The sequence below is a fragment of the Macrosteles quadrilineatus genome, unplaced genomic scaffold, assembly GCF_028750875.1.
Source record: "Macrosteles quadrilineatus isolate MER2022 unplaced genomic scaffold, UCM_ALF_1.0 Scaffold_54__1_contigs__length_841927, whole genome shotgun sequence".
NCBI lineage: Eukaryota > Metazoa > Arthropoda > Insecta > Hemiptera > Cicadellidae > Macrosteles > Macrosteles quadrilineatus.
The window spans coordinates 25,469-45,181 of NW_026542647.1; the positions used below are offsets into that span (position 1 = coordinate 25,469).

The 19,713-nt window shown below is 33.6% G+C and overlaps 1 protein-coding gene across 1 annotated transcript in view; it reads left to right on the top strand.

Moving 5' to 3' along the window:
• The first annotated feature begins 4,211 nt into the window (after positions 1–4,211).
• LOC129006010 (leucine-rich repeats and immunoglobulin-like domains protein 3) overlaps positions 4,212–19,713 on the top strand; it is a 60,254-nt gene continuing 44,752 nt past the window's right edge. Inside the window, exons 1-4 of the mRNA XM_054435098.1 lie at positions 4,212–4,779; positions 8,063–8,143; positions 16,024–16,095; positions 16,596–16,733. Of these exons, the coding sequence (XP_054291073.1) occupies positions 4,598–4,779; positions 8,063–8,143; positions 16,024–16,095; positions 16,596–16,733 (473 nt within the window). The 5' untranslated portion in view covers positions 4,212–4,597. The remainder of the gene's footprint in view (positions 4,780–8,062; positions 8,144–16,023; positions 16,096–16,595; positions 16,734–19,713) is intronic.

Consider the following 19,713-nt stretch of genomic DNA (forward strand, 5'->3'; position numbering starts at 1 on the left):
TCAGCGTACGCGGTATGGAAATGGTTAGGAGAACTTTAACCTATTTTCCACCACTTTTATTGTCTTATCACATATGTCCACATTAAGGTTACATGTACTTTGACTAATTTCAACAATAAAACGTTTGGGAATTGATAAGGAACATAATTTTATTATCCGTCGAAGGTTGACTGGATTTTTCAGCGTACGCAGTATGAAAATAGTTAGGGTAACTTTAACCTATTTTCCACCACTTTTATTTTGTTATAACATATGTACACTTTTAGGTTACATGTACCTCAACTAATTTCAGCAATAAAAAGTTTGGGAATTGATATGTAACATAATTTTATTATCCGTTGAAAGTTGACTAGATTTTTTAGCGTACGTGGTATGGAAATGGTTAGGGCAACTTTAACCTATTTTCCACCAATTTTAATTTGTTATAACATATGTACACTTTTAGATTACATGTAACTCAACTAATTTCAGCAATAAAAAGTTTGGGAATTGATATGTAACATAATTTTATTATCCGTCGAAAGTTTTCTCGTTTTTCCAGAGTGAGCGGTATATAAATGATTAGGGTAACTTTAACCTATTTTCCACCACTTTTATTTTGTTATAACATATGTACACTTTTAGGTTACATGTACCTCAACTAATTTCAGCAATAAAAGTTTGGGAATTGATAAGGAAGATTATTTTATTACCCGTCGAAAGTTGAGTGAGTTCTACAGATTGAATGGTAAGTAAATGGTTAGGGGAACTTTAACCTATTTTCCACCACTTTTATTTTGTTATAACATATGTACACTTTTAGGTTACATGTACCTAAACTAATTTCAGCAATAAAAAGTTTGGGTATTGATAAGGAACATAATTTCATAACCCGTCGAAAGTTGACTGGATTTTTCAGAGTACGCGGTATGGAAATGGTTAGGAGAACTTTAACCTTTTTTCCACCACTTTTATTGTCTTATCACATATGTCCACCTTAAGGTTACATGTAATTTAACTAATTTCAGCAATAAAAAGTTTGGGAATTGTTAAGGAACATAATTGTATAACCCGTCGAAGGCTGACTGGATTTTTCAGCATAAGCGGTATGGAAGAGATTAGGGGAACTTTGACCTATTTTCCACCACTTTTTATTTTGTTATAACATATGTACACTTTTAGGTTATAATTTACATATTTACAATTAAAGCTTACATATAGACCTACCTCTATATATATGTATATAATTAATGTATATAATTAATATAATTATAATATATAATAATATAGTGTATATTGAGATTTTGAAATAAAAAATTTATTTATACTGAGTTTTTATAGTTACTTTTATATTTCAAACAGTAGCTTTAGATAGAAACGAGTTTATACATTATTTAGGTAATATATGTATATTGCGATAAAAGTAAATAACTATATAATTTTCCACTAGTATACTTTGTCGTAATACATATATTATTTAAGTATATTCACTACTTAATAAATAAGTATAGCGAATTAGTTTTGGTTTGGAAATCTGTAAATTATCCGTAGTAGGTAGTTGCATATGCGAGGTCTCTTTTTTGAACATCGACTGTACTACTCTAAGCTAGGCGGTATCTGATTGGTCGAGAGGGAGAAGAGGGGAAGTCGTTGTGGGAGGGGAAAAAATGTAGGGTCGACAGCTGGCGATAGCTGTCTTCACGGTCGTCCTACGCCAGGGTAATGCAAAGCCTAGCCAAGGCCTAAGCTATTTAAATGTTAGTTAGTTAGCCTAGCCTACACATTTAATTGGCTTAAGGACCATATTTAGTCTACGGCATAGACTTTTTTCCAAACAGATAATGGTTTACAGGCTATAGGTTTAAATGTGTCAAACCTAAAGATTAGTAGGCCTTTATACAACTCACCCAAGGGTTTCTAATACAAAAGTTACACCGCTTGGTAACTTATTTTTAAGTGCCTTTTACCACACAGCCTAGACAGTTATATAATTATAAGATTTGTCCTTTTGCAATGTTTATGGGAAATGTCGGTACTGTAGTCCTAACTGTGTGACCCTACAGGGGTACAACAGTTTCTTAACTGGGCTACGCTAATATCGATTGGAACTATCGAATTGAAATCTTGATTAATAATCAATATCTTAAAATATAATGTCTATTATAAAATTAATCTGTCATAACCTAACCTAACTTGTTGATGGTGAAAAAATCGCAGTTTACTAATCGAATCGATAGTTTCAATCGTTATTAGTGTAGCCCAGTTAAGAAACTGTATCCTTGTTTTATTTGGACAACACTTGGAACAAAACACAACAAACACTTTTAAAGACTAGGCCTACAGTATAAAAACTAACTTTAACTTACAAGGGTGCACGGGGATGGCACGGTAGAACGCATAACAATAAACACTCTTTTATACACTTAAATCTTAAATCCGACTTCAAAACATATACGATACTTCGATAAAACCTCAAATTATTTAAAAAAAAAAAAAACACAGCTTAAAGACTTTGAAAACTACAATCGCTGGGGCACGGCAGGGGCAGAGAGATGATGACAGAACGACAGAACGAGAACAGTAAACAACTCTTTTGCTTCAATTGTGTGAGAGTCGTTCATTTGAGATCAGCTCAATTTTACGGTTTGCGCATGCGCAGTAGGCTAGTCCAATTCCTGCCCCGAAACGCTCGCGATTTAACCTCTTCTTACTCTCTAAAATCTGGCAGCTAATCTCAATCTGCCATATTTCGAGACACTGAGGTAAACTGTCAACTCCGTTCTTGAGAGATTGAGATTGAGGTTATGTCTTGCTTAATCTTAGTGATTGCAAAGTACCTTAACTTAAGTAATTAACTAAAGTAAACTAAATAAAGTAATAAACTTAAGTATAAAAAATAAAATTTACTATGGATGTTTGTTTTAGGGTGTAGCTAATTAAAAGTTTAGGCATAGGCTGCACTTTACTTTAGGTCCTACACTCATCCTAAATACATTATTATTTGCTTTCTTCGTCTCTATTTCGGAACACATCACCTTATTTTAGTTTCCTTCATCTGGTTGTTTTATAATATTTTTAATTGTTTTTTATTTAGGTTAAAGCGGCTATTTGCCATTGCACTGAAAGCATATCGTAACTTAAATTAATTTGATCCCTTTATTAGGCGAATGGTATTCAAACAAACTATGATATTGTTTCTCTCTACCACAATCCTTAATAAATCATAGGTCTAATAACAATTAATTATCTTATAATAAGTTCAATTAGTATGCCTAGTCTATTTCAAACATTCCAACAAGAATAAAACCCTTGATTAAATAGTCTAGTATTGACACAGTAAATAAAATTAAAATGCGATTATTCTACAGAAAACAATCGCATAATTGGGTGCTAATACATTGACAACAAATACATAACCTCTAAATCGCAATTAGTAAATTAAAGCAATAACAAAACAATATGGCGTCGTCTCAAAAAGAGTAATTTTTTGCCGAAAGAGAGGAAGAAGAAAGTGCAGTCAACCTCCACTCAACAGCTCGATAGGTGTTGAGTAGTTTTGGTTGTATAAGTCCACCGTCAACCGTTTCAAAAATACGAAACGATTGGAAATAGAATGACTCGACACTCAACTCAACAGTCAACCATTTCAAAAATAGGGCCTCAGGATCCGAACCCACGACATCGCTGCCTTGAGCCCGAAGTCCGCGACGCTACCGACTGAGCCACCGACTCAGCAGCAAGTTACTAGGAGCGTTATTAAGAAATGTTCTGTTATCAGCATAAAAAAGGGTTCAACATTGCACATTATGAAGCAAATCATTAAAACTAATTAAAAATAACAAAGGGCCCAAGAGAAATCCTTTGGGGAGCAACATATCCCAAGTAAACCTGGAAACCTCGTGAGACTGAATAATGAACATCATCAAAATAATACACAACTACTAGTCTCTTATTCTTTAGATAAGATTCAAAAAGTCTCCCATTTCATAATTGTATAAAATATGATATCACTGCACGGTGATTTTTAGTTCTTCTCTTTGTTTCGGATCCTGTCCCAGATAAAGCAAAGCGAAGTGAAAAAAACAACGCAACGCGTTGAATTTTTTTATTGTATTGTATGGCTTGTGTATATGTGTGCGTGTAGTCAGCAGCAAAACAATCCGTCTCGTCTCATAATTCTCTTCTACTTCTCTTCACTTCATTCTTCTCTTCTCCGAACCGATGTGATGTGAATGATGTGACTAAAATTTTTGTAATAGCCTAACATAGTATTGTATCTTGAGAAAATTATCTATAGGTATTTTCGGGTTCGGGTGGTAAATTTACTGATTCGTGGTTATGAGTGTTTAGAACAGCATGAAATCAAAACACATTTTAAAGCTGCTTCTGTCGAGCAGTGAGCATCAACATCAAGAGACTACTGTGACTGTGAAGTGAAGCTGTCGCCGCTCCGCTCATCCTTGGAACATTACTTGGAGGATTTAACTGGAAAGGACGATGGCGATAAGAACAATAACAGATAATAAAACTATATTTCAACAGAGCAAAAATCAAATTCAAATTTAAGGATTGTGTGCATAAAACGTTTCACGCAATGAACCAATAAAGTTGGAAAATCATGTTGTCGCTACTCTGTTATGTTTCGGGATTTGGTGTATTGTGGTTGTGTGTCAATAGTGTGTTTGGTGAAGAATTTTCTTCATGTCCATTTTACTGCCAATGCGCTAGACAGTCAATTAACTGTAGTAACCTTGAACTGTTTAAACTTCCAAATGATCTACCATCCTGGGTCACCAGTTTGTAAGTAGGCCTAGCCAGGGCCAAGTCCTAGCCTTTTGTTAATTTTGTAAGCCTAGGCCTAGGCCTCCACTGAAGTTTTCTCAAGACCAGTAACTAAGCTGTATTCTTTACCTTGGCTATTGAATATTTTGGGCAGCTTTTAAATTTAGTAGATTTTAAATTTACTGTAGCCTATCAAAACCAAATTAATTCCAGTATGATGTTTGAAATGCCCAACTTAGGCCTATAAGTCAGCCGCTTGGATAGCGGGGCTGCACATTACTTTAGGTCCTACACTCATTCGAGTTAAAATATCGATCGATATATCGATTAATCGATCGTTTCATTTGATATCGTTTGGTTAGTTAGGTATGGTTAACCTAACCTAACTAACCAAACGATATAGGCCTATCGAATGAAACAATCGAATATTCGATATTTTATTCGAATGAGTGTAGGACCTAAAGTAAAGTGCAGCCGATAGCGGACCTCCTCTAGCATTGGCATGTAGGCTGCTTTCCAAGCGACCGACCTATAGCCTAAGTAGGAATAGGCTAACTTATATAGGTAGCCTAGACTATTTATATAGGCCTAGCCTAGGTCGGCTTTATATATTTTAGCCTAAAACTTAATCATAAGTTATATTTAGCTAGGCCTATAACTTAATAAGTTATAGACAAATTAAGTTATGCTGAAAGATGGAAAATGATTGTTAAGTCTACTTACCTACCTCCTTGCCAGAGAAGTTCAAAGTTCATTCTAAGGCTACTTAGCCTATAGACTAGCCCTAAGTTACTTTATTTTTGTGAGGCTAGGCCTATTGCAAGAGGCTTTGTTGAGCTTGGTAATAATATGGACTGGGCCAAATGAAATTAAATGCTTTATTTCCGTGACTATGATGTAAAATGTCAAATAAACTAACTTAAGAACTTAAGTAACTTTTAAAGAGTAGGCTACCTACTTAAACTTGCAACCAATTACATATTAGTTAATTAAATTTGTTTGTTCCTGCAACACGCCATTCAAAGAAAAGAAAAAACTCACTTGCAGAACTCATAAAATAACTTTAATCATACCATAAATAAAACATACTCCCTTAATAGAATTCCCATCCTTATGGTACAGCTGAGCTGAAGCCAATTTTATTGTTAGTTCTGTCCGGTGTACTGTAGATTTCGTGTTTTGTTTACGCCGGTTACACATTGGGCGGTTTCTGCCGCGGCGGTAATTTCGCCGTCGCCGCCGTTCGAGCAGTAGTCTATAGACTTAAATGGAAGCTTACACACTGGGCGGCAGGAACGCCGCGCGGCCATATTGCCGTTGGCGGCAGCTGTGCAGCCGTCCACTGCCACTGCGGCTGGCGGTGTTTTTGCCGCTCTTGTCTACGCAGTGGCGTACGTGACCAAATGGGCGTTTACACATTTGGCGGTTTTCTACCGTCGCCGCTGATCAGTCGTCTTTCCCAGTTGCTCCAAGTCAGAGGTCTTTGAAAATCAGCCTTTTAATTTGTGTCTTGTTGTTAAGTTTGTGAGTTGTTTATAACATTTATTTATTGTTTTTAGTGTTTGTGGTTGACGAGCGATTTCTCTGCTATCTTCTTTTCCTTTGACGGTACAACAAAAGTGCTAAAAGTTGTTGCCTTTCCATTTTGAATTAAACACTTAGACAATAGACAATAGACAATAGTTATTTGCGCAACTAGTGAGAAAAGTGAGCAATTGACTCACTCGAGAGAAATCCTTACTCACGAGCCGTAGGCGAGTGAGGAATGGTTTCTCGAGTGAGGCAATTGTACTTTGAACTCGAGTTGCACATTATACTTTTCCTACAGTTACCATAAAACAAATAAATTGGTGAAGAAACATAACCTATTTTTACACAGAAGTGAACTTTTAATTTAACATTTTACGTGAAGTGACAAATACAACAGTACAACAGCTGACCAGCTGATTTACAGCCAGTGCTGCCAACGTATTTCGCGCGCATACGACGTTGCCTGCATGTTACGCGCTCACTATTTCGAGCCTTCACGTTGCAAATCTGGAGTGAGACAAAGTAATTAGAGTGAGACAATGTTAACATTGTCTCACTGATGAGCGAATTGGCCACTTTGCTTTCTCAAATCAGTGAGAGAACATGTACATTGTTAGGTAACTGTAGGGAAATAATCTTTATTCACAAATTCATTAAGAATAGTAGTAGCGTCAAATAATACTTAATAATATATACTTTAAAAAAATGTGCAAAATACAAACCTAACCTAACCTAACTGAACACTCATGAAACAGAGAAGTCACAACACATTAAGCGATGAAGAACTACAAACATTGTTTTGGCTACTGATCTTCGTGGCGGTAATTTTGCCGCTGAATGTGTAAGCTCGACTTTTTTTCGAGGTGGCGACGGCAGTTTCGCCGCCACGGCAGAAACCGCCCAGTGTGTAACCAGCGTAACAATTCGTTTCTTGTTATTTCAGTCATTTAAAACCTCATTTAACCAAATAAATCTATCTTATCATAAACAAACATCCTTTCCTCCTTTTCGCTGACGACATCAAGTTGTTCAAGGAGGTGAAATCTCGTCATGACTGTTTACTGGCTACAGGTAGCTTTAGAGAGTGTTCATCAATGGTGCTCAACAAATGGGATGTTACATCAATCAATTTGTTTTAATTGCTGGTTTTCATGGAATTTGACTTTAACAATTTTAAATGGTCACCAATTTGAAACTCGATGAGCCTGATCAAAGATATTTTCAGAGAATGTTTATGGCTGTAGACTTAAAGTTTATACCAAGTTTCATAAAAAATATCTCCAAGGGCTTTTGAGTTATAAATTATTAAAAAAAAAAGTACAAAATGGCGGATTACGGCTAAACTAAGCCGAAAAAAAAGAAGTTATTTTACATTTTCGACTTATTTTTGCATGTAGAATAAATTACCTAGTAGTGTAATTACCTATAGTAGTGTAGGCCTATAGTCCACTTATAGGAGCTACGCTTTTCTGAAACACACTGTAACTTATGCGTGGAAAAATTAAAATATTTGAAGACTGAAAAAATCTTTACATGAAGTTTGTGAGCTGATTTTATAAAGATGGTTTGAATTGCTCTCTTTTGAAGTTGAAATAGAAATCTGGTCCGTCTATTCTCACTTCCCCTATGCCGGCACTGTATATACTAAATGAGGGAAAATGACCACATAATAGGCTGTCATAAGGACGTTCTCGGAAAAATCTGAAAACCTAACTTAGGCCTAAGCCTACTCTGATCATGCTTATTATTTATAAAGTTTTACTGTTTTCAGGGATATGACCAGTAATCAATTGAATTCTGCAACATTGGACTTCTCCAAGCAGTTGTCACAACTAACAAACTTGATAGAACTGTAAGTAGGATACTATTTTAGTTTAACATTCACAAAACATATTTTTCTGTATAGAAAATATTGGTACTCTATGTAGAAAGTTTGTCTAGCAGGCAGATGCAGGAACACACAATCCACTGTCTAATATAAGAGCTCATAGTTGTGTAGGCCTACGTATATGTGCCTTGCCCTTTAAAATACAAACAGACACACAATCCACTGTCTAATATAAGAGCTCATAGTTTAAAATACAAACAGTTGTTATGAGCTGAAACATATACAGTACAATTGATTAAATGTACCGTAATACTGTATAGCTATTTTTGGCTGACTGTAGGCAAGACAACGACCTGTACATTACGCCTAACCACCTCTTGTTCATACCATTGCATTCACTTGCTCAGTGCCAATCATATACACCACTTTTAAATGAAGTGCATAAAGTAGCCTACACCTGCCTTAAACGACTCTTTTTAAACGTTACCGGGCAACTATGTAAATTTGTTAGTAAAACTGTATTTAAAAAGGAAAGTGTATTATTGGAATGTTATTAAAATATAAAATCTTTCTACGTCTATGTTTGTTTCTCAATGTTAGAAACTATATCTTACTCAGATAGCCTAGCAATGAAATTGAATTTATGACATAGGCCTTAAAACTTGCCATTAAAAAACAATCTTTTTCTCCTATGCTATAGAGATGCACATTTTACTCTTGAAAATAAGAGTAGGCCTAGGCTAATTTGTAAAGTTAGACTATTTGGCAAGTGTTTCAAATTATAATTTTCCTTCTTACTTATTTTCTTTTCAATTGTTTAAGACCATTGTGTTTTTAATTTCAAATCTTATTTATTTCTTTCTGAACGCTCTTTGTTTATGGAATATTTATAATTAACGGAACCTCAACTACAGACTTTGCCTATAGAGGCCCTATTTTTTTTCTCTACGTTAAAATTTGTAGGTCACGCTTATTGTACATAGTAGATGTTCTTTTCATGTTTAAGATGATTTATTTTTGTTTTCTGAATTTGTCATATGTCAGCCTGGTGAGATCAACGGACTGAAAATAGCATAATTATTCTTTATAGTCGTAATCAACTTCATTCGTTTTTGTATCTTTTTATTAATGTGAATTTGTTGTGCAATAATTGTGACCTGTGTATTATATGTATCCGATCTGAAAGATAAAATAAACAAACATTCTATTCTATTCTATTCATTCTATTAAATATAAAACACAAAGTTGAATGTTTACTCCGCTGATAGTAATTGCTTGTTAATTCTTGTTAATACACACATATTATTGCAATATAACATTATTTACACGGTTTCTTAACTACAATCACACCCTAAAATTTGCTTGAAAAAGTCAGTTTCAAAACAAAGCTAGACGTGCCCAGGCACAATTGTATTCTTTCTGGACCGAGATGGGTAATCCGATCGGTGGCTGATCCAGGGTCGGTTAAGAGAATTATCTGTACCAGTAGCCTATCAGTGAGTTTCCTATCAGAATTCCTGACTAAGCTGTTTGAACAATTTACTAACTACTGTCAAAGGGTTGTTAGGATTAACTAGGGTTTTATATAGCAACCTTCATACCTCCTTCTGTACATCTTCCTAGAAAGATATTTGGACTGAAGAAACATCAAGTTAACCTAAAGTATAGGAAACACAATTTGTGAATTGAGAGAGACTGAATAATCTGAAAATATCGAAACAAAAACTTATGTTTCTGCTGCAGACAACTCCACTTCTAATTCCTCAGGGAATATCAAGTTGTTTAATACATAGGCCTATCATACAATATATACATAGTTTATTCTTTGTAGTACACTGACATGTTTAGTAACATCCTATTAATGTACATTAGACATGTAATTTTTTTTATTTAACAACAAAAATAAAATAAAAAAACTATAGCCTAGCAGCCTAGCTCAATATAAATAGTTTTGGCATAGCCTACAGTAGGACCTCGGTAACTCAAATCTCTGTATTTTGATTTTCTTGGTATCTCAAATGTTTTTTAATCAACCTTGGAAATCCCAGTGGATCACAATGTTAAAAGAACCTCTTATAAGTTAAAGTTTTTAAAATTTGCCTCAATAACTCAAAAGTTTTGCTGTACAGTGTAATTTAGTTGTGTTTTGATTTCTGTCTAGATATGAAAATCCAACTTCCTTTTTCAGTGGCGTAACAAATTTTTACGGGCCCCCTGCAAATTATTTTTTGGGCCCCCCCCTCTCATGAGTTATTTTTAGACCACTGATACAACATAATCAAACGCCCTCCCCCTCCCCCCAGAGTTATTTTTGAACCACCGATACAATGATCAAACAGATTAATCATAAAAAGAGTGGTAAATAAATTATGATAAAAATATTAACTTAAAAATTAATACAATTCAATACAATTATTGAATGATTGATAATTACATTTAAATAAGAATGAACTCCAATTTTATGGCCCCACTCGTCCCACGGGCCTCTCCGCTCACCGGTTCCCGGGCCCCCTCAGCTCTTGGGCCCCCCGCTTTGCGGGCCCTCCGGGCACTTCTGTTACGCCACTGTCCTTTTTTTATTTGGCAATAACTAGTTAGTCTGCCAGTTGTTGAGATTGTTTTGTGCGCCTCAGGCGTTATTCTTTGTTTGAAGTTCATTGTTGGTGATGGTGAGTTAATGTTGTTCAAAGGTTTATTGCGGACATTTTCCATCACGATCATAAAAAACAATACACAACGTTCTGGGATCTGGAATCTGATCCCGTCCTCAGATGAAAAAACTTAACTAACACATTACAACTAACAATAACCAAACGCCCAACCTAAGTTGGAACACACTACAGAAGGTAGCAGTCAAAAATATGCCTGTGCGTTATGTTGACTTAAGTGTATGAGTGATTAGGACAGTTGACGACGGGTGAAAGAAAAAAAGGTGAAATTGCTAGGGAATTTGTAATCCCGCACAACACTTTATCAACAATTATGAAAAGCTGGGTAAAGTATGAGGCTGATCAATAAGAAAAGGTGTAAGTTACAAGACATGGATGAATATGTTTTTTACGTTATTATAACAGTCAAGACAAACATTTCCATATCAGGACCGATTTTGCAAGAAAATCCTAATAATTATGCCATCGTATGCACGATAAATTGATTAATTTTGCTTTCACAGCCACCCTTTAGTACATTTTAATAGCTTGAGCTCGATTTATAAAGGTTTTGCACGTAAAAGTTGAGTAATAAAGGTCGTAACATCACATCACTGTCAGAACTCAACAGCTCGGTATCTTAAAATGTTTTGTATAGCACCTTCATAACTCAAACATCGCTTATTAAAACAACTCGATAGCATGAATTTGTATTATACCCCCTTCAGATTTCAGATATCCGGTCATACTATAGTTCAATTAAATTTCTTTAGTATACTTGAGTTCCACAGTCCAAACTCGTGTAATCAGAATGTCCACATTCCAACAACAACAGAACAAGTTCCAGATTTTTTTTTAATGATTGGCACTAATTCAAAAATATATCTTACAAAACTAAATTCAGATAAAACTTTCCAAGTTGTATTTCTTAATCCTAGTGTGTAAAAATGCATAATTCAATATTGATATACAGTAGGCTCTCAATAACAAGGTTGATATTGTTTTATGGAAACATGCAAATGATGACATTAAGGCCAATTTACAAACTATTGCGATTTTTTATAGGTTTGTTATGTATTTCATACCATGTTGGATTAACTGTGTTTTTTGTTGTTGTTCTTATTATTCGTGCCCCCCACCCCCATGGCAAATTTAATTCTTTTTGCTAACCTGAAGAATCAGCTAGTGCGAACAGCGTTCGGGTTCGGTCTTAATCAGTTTGGATTAGCTGGACTTTAGAGCAGTGGTACCTCTCTTTCAGAAAGATAAAAATATTGGCATAAAAAGGTACAAATTACATTAAATAGGTTACAGTTCCTGCACCTCATTTTCTACAAATCGAGTACTGCTCAAGAGTATATGATTTTTACATTAGACCACAGAGAAGTAAGATACAGAGGATACATTCAATAGTACACTGAAGTCATGTCTAGCACCAGTCGCTCCTGTCTAGTTCAAACTCTATTGGTCGTCCCCTTCAGCTCTCCTCTCCCCCCTCACCATCACATAATATAGCGCTCATGCTTTAGGAAGAGCCTGTGCGCTACAACTGCTGTTGTAAACAATAGCTCTTCCTGGCTCGGTACTAGTATATTTCTGCCCCACCATTCCCGAGCTAAAAGCGCATGGTTGTTCCATAAGCATATTTCCTCCTTACATCTTACTTCTCTGTGATTAGACTAAATTTGAATTGTGTATTGATAGTCGAGTAAATATAGGCACTTGAGATAGACAAATTCCAACAAATGGTTTTTCAACGGTTCTTGGTAGTAATAGGTGAAGCAAGTACCAGGAAAAAAGTCTACCAAAATCGGACAACCGGAAGTCGGGTTTTTCCAAGATGGCCGCCACGAGGCCCTCAAATCGACAAGATGACTGCAAATTCGTCGATTCATAGTTCCAGAATTGGCCGATTTCCACAAAAATTGGCAAACACATGTAGAACTATATTTCCAACCTTAAATATGAAAACTAGGCAGACAAAGTAACCCAAAGATGAATTTTCAGGGTATTATGCGCTAAAAAATAAGATTTTTTACCTCAAATATATGTTTTTCTAATATTTTTTACAAAGTTTGTTATAATTTCAAATTTATTTTTTCACCATTAGATTCAACACAAAAAACCTAACAATTTAGTATATTGAATCTTTGTTCTGCTTCAATTTGTTACAGAGATATTGAACGTAATAACTTTAGTATGTTTTCTTGCCGATATAACTCAATGTTAATCTTATGGAGAATAAGCATAAATATTAATATTGTTTTTCATTAAACCTATATAGATAAGACTTTTTGTTCTGCTTCATATTATCTGTTTTAATATTTTTTTTTACTAAAATTCCTTTTTTGGCAGTTACCATTGCAGCAAACCTACGTATTCGGTTCCTCAGTTTTAATCATAAAGAGAATAAGCAAAAACCACTTTCTTATTAGTCCGAGAAGTATATAATATAACCTTAAAAACAATACAAGAAAACTTTTTATGGTTTTATGTTGTAGTTTTGGGTGTGCAGAGTTGGATTTTACCAACATTGGACAAATTTTGAAAAAAAGATAGCATAATCATTTTCTATGCACAATTTTCTAAATATTGACTTGGGACCAACATCGATATTTATTGGGTGGTCAGTACTTCATTTCGATGGGAAACGTATTTTCGGAAACGTAGTCCGAGAAGTATAGAATATTACCTTAAAAAATTGCAAGAAAACGTTTTATGGTTTTATGTTGTAGTGTTGGGTATGCAGAGTAACATAGTAAAAATTGCCAAAAATAGGTCTACTGGAAAACTCCTAGAATCAAGATTTAATATGACAATTTTTCTCAACATTGGAAAAATTTAAAAAAATCGACATGCATTTTCATTGATATTGACTTCAGACCACCACCGATATTTATTGGGTGGTCATTTCTTCATTTCGATAGGGAACGTGTTTTCGGCCGTCATTTTAGATCCCCCTATTGGATATAAATATTTTTTTAAATGTAATGACAGTGTCATTTCAATAGGAAACGTGTTTTTGGCCGTCATCTTGTATCGGCCATATTGGATATAAATATTTTTTTTTTATGTAATGGCAATGTTGTGACACATTATTTTAAACTAGATTTTCACGCCCATTCCATTGCCAAAATGAGTTTTTAAATACCTTTGTTTCGTTTTAAAGATATATTCAAACGAAAATTATCCTGCAAACATTCTTAAGGACGTTTCGTATTTTGAACATTGTTTAAGATTATTTTTTCTTATATCTCCAGTACATATTAATGATTGCAGTTCGTTCTAGCCTTAAACATTTAGTGATTTAAGGGGTTTCATTTGAACTATTGATCATTAAAATCTGACGAGTTAGAGACTAGTTACCAACCCCAGCAAAATATTAAATTTCACTTTTTAGCAATACATATTTATTAAAATATTTATATCTCGGGTTCTTAATACGCCACCAAGTTCTTTCTGGTTTCATATTACTCAGTAAATGTTAGGGCTAATTTTTTTAATCACTAAATAAAATGTGACACATTTAATATGGGTCTGTCTTATTTAACAATATTTTTTTTCAAGATTTGTCTTTAGTTTAAGACATATACCCCCAAATCGAAAAATATCTCCCAATACTCTTTATAATCTTAAAAGATTCATCAAAGTATTGACTTTTACTGTAGTTATGGATTATTTATTGGGAGTTATTAGAATTGGGGATATTTGTACTTAACTAAAGACACATTTCAAATGTAAATAGTTTAATATTAAATTAAGGTGCATGACTCATTTTTTATTAATTAGTCAGATATTATTTAGTGACTAATAAAATAAAAAACCTAATTCTCTACTAAGTAATTTGAGACCAGAAAGAACTTTGTGACGTATTATGAACCCGAGATATAAATCATTTAATAAAAACTGATTTATAAAAATTTACATTTAATATTTTTTTGGGATTGGTAGCTCGTCTCTAACTCGTCCAATTTTAATGATCAATAGCTCAAATGAAAGCCCTTGCATCATTAATTATTTAAGAATGAACTACTAACTGAAGATAAGGAAAATAATCGTAAAATATTTCAAAGTATAAAACGTTTAAAACAAAAAAATGTATTTACAAACGGATTTCGCAATGGAATATGCGTGAAAATCTAGTTTATATAGTAATAATGTGTCACAACACTGTCGTTACAACAACAAAAAATTATATCCAATAAGGTGGATCCAAAATGGCGGCCAAAATACGTTTCCCATCGAAATGAAGTACTGATCACCCAATAAATATCGATGTTGGTCCCAAGTCAATATTTAGAAAATTGTGCATAGAAAATGATTATGCTATCTTTTTTTCAAAATTTGTCCAATGTTGGTAAAATCCAACTCTGCACACCCAAAACTACAACATAAAACCATAAAAAGTGTTCTTGTATTGTTTTTAAGGTTATATTATATACTTCTCGGACTAATAAGAAAGTGGTTTTTGCTTATTCTCTTTATGATTAAAACTGAGGAACCGAATACGTAGGTTTGCTGCAATGGTAACTGCCAAAAAAGGAATTTTTAGTAAAAAAAATATTAAAACAGATAATATGAAGCAGAACAAAAAGTCTTATCTATATAGGTTTAATGAAAAATAATATTAATATTTATGCTTATTCTCCATAAGATTAACATTGAGTTATATCGGAAGAAAACATACTAAAGTTATTACTTTCAATATCTCTGTAACAAATTGAAGCAGAACAAAGATTCAATATACTAAATTGTTAGGTTTTTTGTGTTGAATCTAATGGTGAAAAAATAAATTTGAAATTATAACAAACTTTGTACAAAATATTAGAAAAACATATATTTGAGGTAAAAGATCTTATTTTTTTAGCACATAATACCCTGAAAATTCATCTTTGGGTTACTTTGTCTGCCTAGTTTTCATATTTAAGGTTGGAAATATAGTTCTTCATGTGTTTGCCAATTTTCGTGGAAATCGGCCAATCCTGAACTATGAATCGACGAATTTGCAGTCATCTTGTCGATTTGAGGGCCTCACGGCGGCCATCTTGGAAAAACCCGACTTCCGGTTGTCCGATTTTGGTAGACTTTTTTCCTGGTACTTTCTACACCTATTACTACCAAAAACCGTTGAAAAACCATTTGTTGGAATTTGTTCTATCGTATAGGCTTTTTTGGGCTAAATCGACTCGTCTATGAATGAATTAATGAATGTTTCTTTTATCGCCATCATAATCTATCTTAAATGCTTTGTTTCAGAAAATTGAACAAAAATGCTCTCACCATCATACCTATAAATCACACATTGAGGAGTTTAACCAAACTTGTTGTGTAAGTATAGTATTCTCATTTCTGTATGTGTTACATATTTTGCAATGCCTACCAGTCTTTCAGCTTTTAAAATATGAATTGTAAGGCACATGTTATATTTCATGTCCTTTGATCCAAAAATTGTATACAAATATTGTTTTTATTAAATTCCAAGTACTAATTTAAAAAAAAAGCCTCACTCGATCTGAATAAAAAACTCATTCTAGGCCTACATTTGAATCACATTTTGTACCCTGCCATTTCCAAGTGTTAAATTTAGGAATTAAAAAATATTATAAGCCTAATAGCTTATAATTACATTGTGTGATTTTGTATTTTTTTTAACTCGGCCAGTTTGTATAAATAGTGAAGGAAGTGAATGAATTGATATCTTAAGCTAATTCACATTATGCACTTAGCTTTTTTGATTTATAAAAACCTACAAAATCTAGATATTGAAGTAAACTGGAATAATTGGTTTTTGTTTTAAGCTATAATTAATTAAGTGCATACATTTGCAGTGCACACAATAGACTAGTGGAATCTAGCCTGAAAGTTTTGGAAAAACTGCCTAATCTGCAAGAACTAGACCTCAAGTCTAACTTATTGTCTCACCTTAACGTTGGTTTAGCACCGAACTCCACCCATCTTCGTGTGTTGTAAGTATAATTGCTGATTTATGGTATTTTACCTTTAACGAATGTAAGAAATAAGACGAATATAAGTGTATCCACATGTATGCAACTATTAAATTTTCTCAATTTACTGCCAACTAGTCTCGCTCTGAAGTCAAAAATGCAGAAAACTAATTAAATATTAAATAGATCCAATCAATTTCTTTAAATGAATGATCATTTTGTCATATTCATGACCATAATTGAATTCCAAAAGTTGAAATAATTTAATAACCTATACTGGTTTTTCAATCAAGTACTGTATTTAACTTAAGAGTTACTTAAAAAACTACGCCACTGATTCTTAACAATTTTAAAAATCAACCAGCAACAGAGCATGTTGTGGTCAAATACAACGGTCTTTAGGAAAGTAGCCCATAATATTTGCTTCAAAAAATGTGAATTGTAAACTACAAAATGTAAACAAAGAAAAATCAAGGGAATAACAATACAACAATCAGCTGTTATAGTAGTTTACGCATCAACACAAGTATAAATTTATGGTACGAACCTTAGCGAGTGCCTTAAAAACTTCTAAGAGTGTCATTAGAAGAGTATTTAGACAAGTTGCATACCTATGACAGTGTTTTAATTACCAACAATCACTACTCATAACTTCTAAGGCAGGCCGCACACTTATGCAAAATTTCACCTGAAGCAAGTGTTGCGAGGCAAAACGTTCGCTGGGTATGAGCGCCCCATGTATTTCAATGGGAGACCGCACACTGATCAAGCAAACGTTGCGAGGCGCCTCGCAACGCCTTGAAACATTTGAGCAGCCGCTCGACGAATGGTTCCGATACAGCATGATGTTTGATGTTTCAAGGAGGTTCTGTGCATGCGCCAAATCCCGTCTAACTGGTAAAGCTTAGTGGCTTTCAAGATTCAATTGACCTTTTGTGGTTTGAAAAATAACTCATCTTTGAAAAATGAGTTTTGAAGTTTCGTTAAACTTAACAATTATATTTTGAATTTTCATTGAACGATATTGTTGTTTAATTTTTCTTGCTACCACTTTGATAGTCATACAGCCCTTTTAAAGTAGTAAAATAAATAAGAAATTACCAAGGTTACTTAGTTCATTATATTTAACCATCACGACAATATCTAATAATTATTTCTTACGATATCACTTACGGTATTTTAAACCCTTCCAATAAAATAGTATAGCAATTATTCTAAAATAATTGTAAACTTACCCTGGATCTGATCTAATTTCTGAGAGGAAAGCCTTACTGTCTATCAACAGATTCATTGGGTGAACCCAATGTTTTTTTCTTTTTTTCCTATTTAGTCCAGCATTTTTCAACAACTGACATACAGCAATAGCTACGTTGACTTCCTCGTCACACATTTTAAAACAATATTGTAGCAGAAGACCAGTAAAAATATAAATAATAATGATTTTTTTCTTATTTTTGCTTGAAACCAAATGCTGAATGATGCTTGAACCTCCCGCACACTGGAGAAGCAAAGAAACAAAATGCTTCAAGCAAATCAATGTGCAACATTTTGCTTCAGGTGAAATGCTGGATCAGTGTGCGCCCAGCCTAAGACAGGTTATGTTTTTGTTAGGGGTCTGCGGTACAGAAAATTTAAGGTCGGTACGGTTCGGTATGGTACAATATTTTGTTCCTTGGTTTTCGGTACAAAATCGGTACGGTACGCGGCTACCCGTATTTTTTGCGGTTTTCTGCTAAGAACTGTATTTAAACCATTATTTTAAACTTTAATACATGACATTACTATGAAAATGGATAGTATCCTACATTCATGGTTTTCTAACAACAATTACTTACCACACATTATTAAAACAAAACCTTTTACTACTACGAGGATTGTGTCAAGAAAAATCACAGTTTAGATAAAGGCTTTACCTATTTTACTCTGAGATACTTTGAATAGCCATGATAAAAGTGGTTTTAAAAATAGGATGAGAGTTTTTAGGAATAAACATGTTTGAAACATTTATTGACAAGATAATTTCACACAACTGGTACATTATTTCCAACCAACACAATGTCTAGTTGTTTTTTTTTAATTTTTTAAAACATATAAAAGCATTCAGTACGATGACAGTGTAGTTGCCAGCTGTTCACAGCAGACGACAATGAAAAACTGGAGGTTATGATGAAGTAATGAAAGAGCATCTTTTTTTATCAGCTTCAAAACTAGTTATAAGATGGATACAACTCTTGCAAAGTTTTTTTCTGAAACTAAAATTTGGATTATCACAGAGTAAGATTATTGTCTTATTTAATTTACAAAGTGTCTTACAAAGTTAACATTCACAATATCAATCATATCAATCATTAGTTTATCTCAGGCTCAATCCAATTTTCTTAGTATATTTCAAAGCTCTTTCAAAGAATCAAAAGACCCAGACCTAGACCTAATTATTTAAGAGGGCCTATATATAAATTGATTAGGTTACAACGAGGGTAGCAAAATCACTATCTAGTTCATAAGATTTAGATTGCATAAAGTACCTTCAACACAATAAAAAATACAGGAAACTAAAAAAACATTTAAGCCTTAAACAGCCACATCTAACAATATAAGACAAGATATAGAACATGCAATGACATAATTTGAGACCGAGTAGGCTTGCATAACGAAAAAAAAAAATGCAAACAACAACAACTATGCTTGTGGTTTCGTCAATAGAAAGATAAAAATATCTATAACAAATATTTAAACTTATAAAATAAGATTGTAGATTAGTTACAAGATTAATATGTAGCCATAAACAGTTTTATGGCAGTAGGCAATGGCCAGCGGCAAATTCACGAAAATACTGACTGAGTTAGAGATAACATTTAACAGTCATCATAAAACTATTATTTTAGTGATAACATAGAACTGGAAAAAGTCGTAAAGAAATAAAAGTGATAAAACTCAACAGTTCTTGGAAGTACTTGAATACAACAATTATTATCGTGATAAAGTGTTAATGGATTTGGGA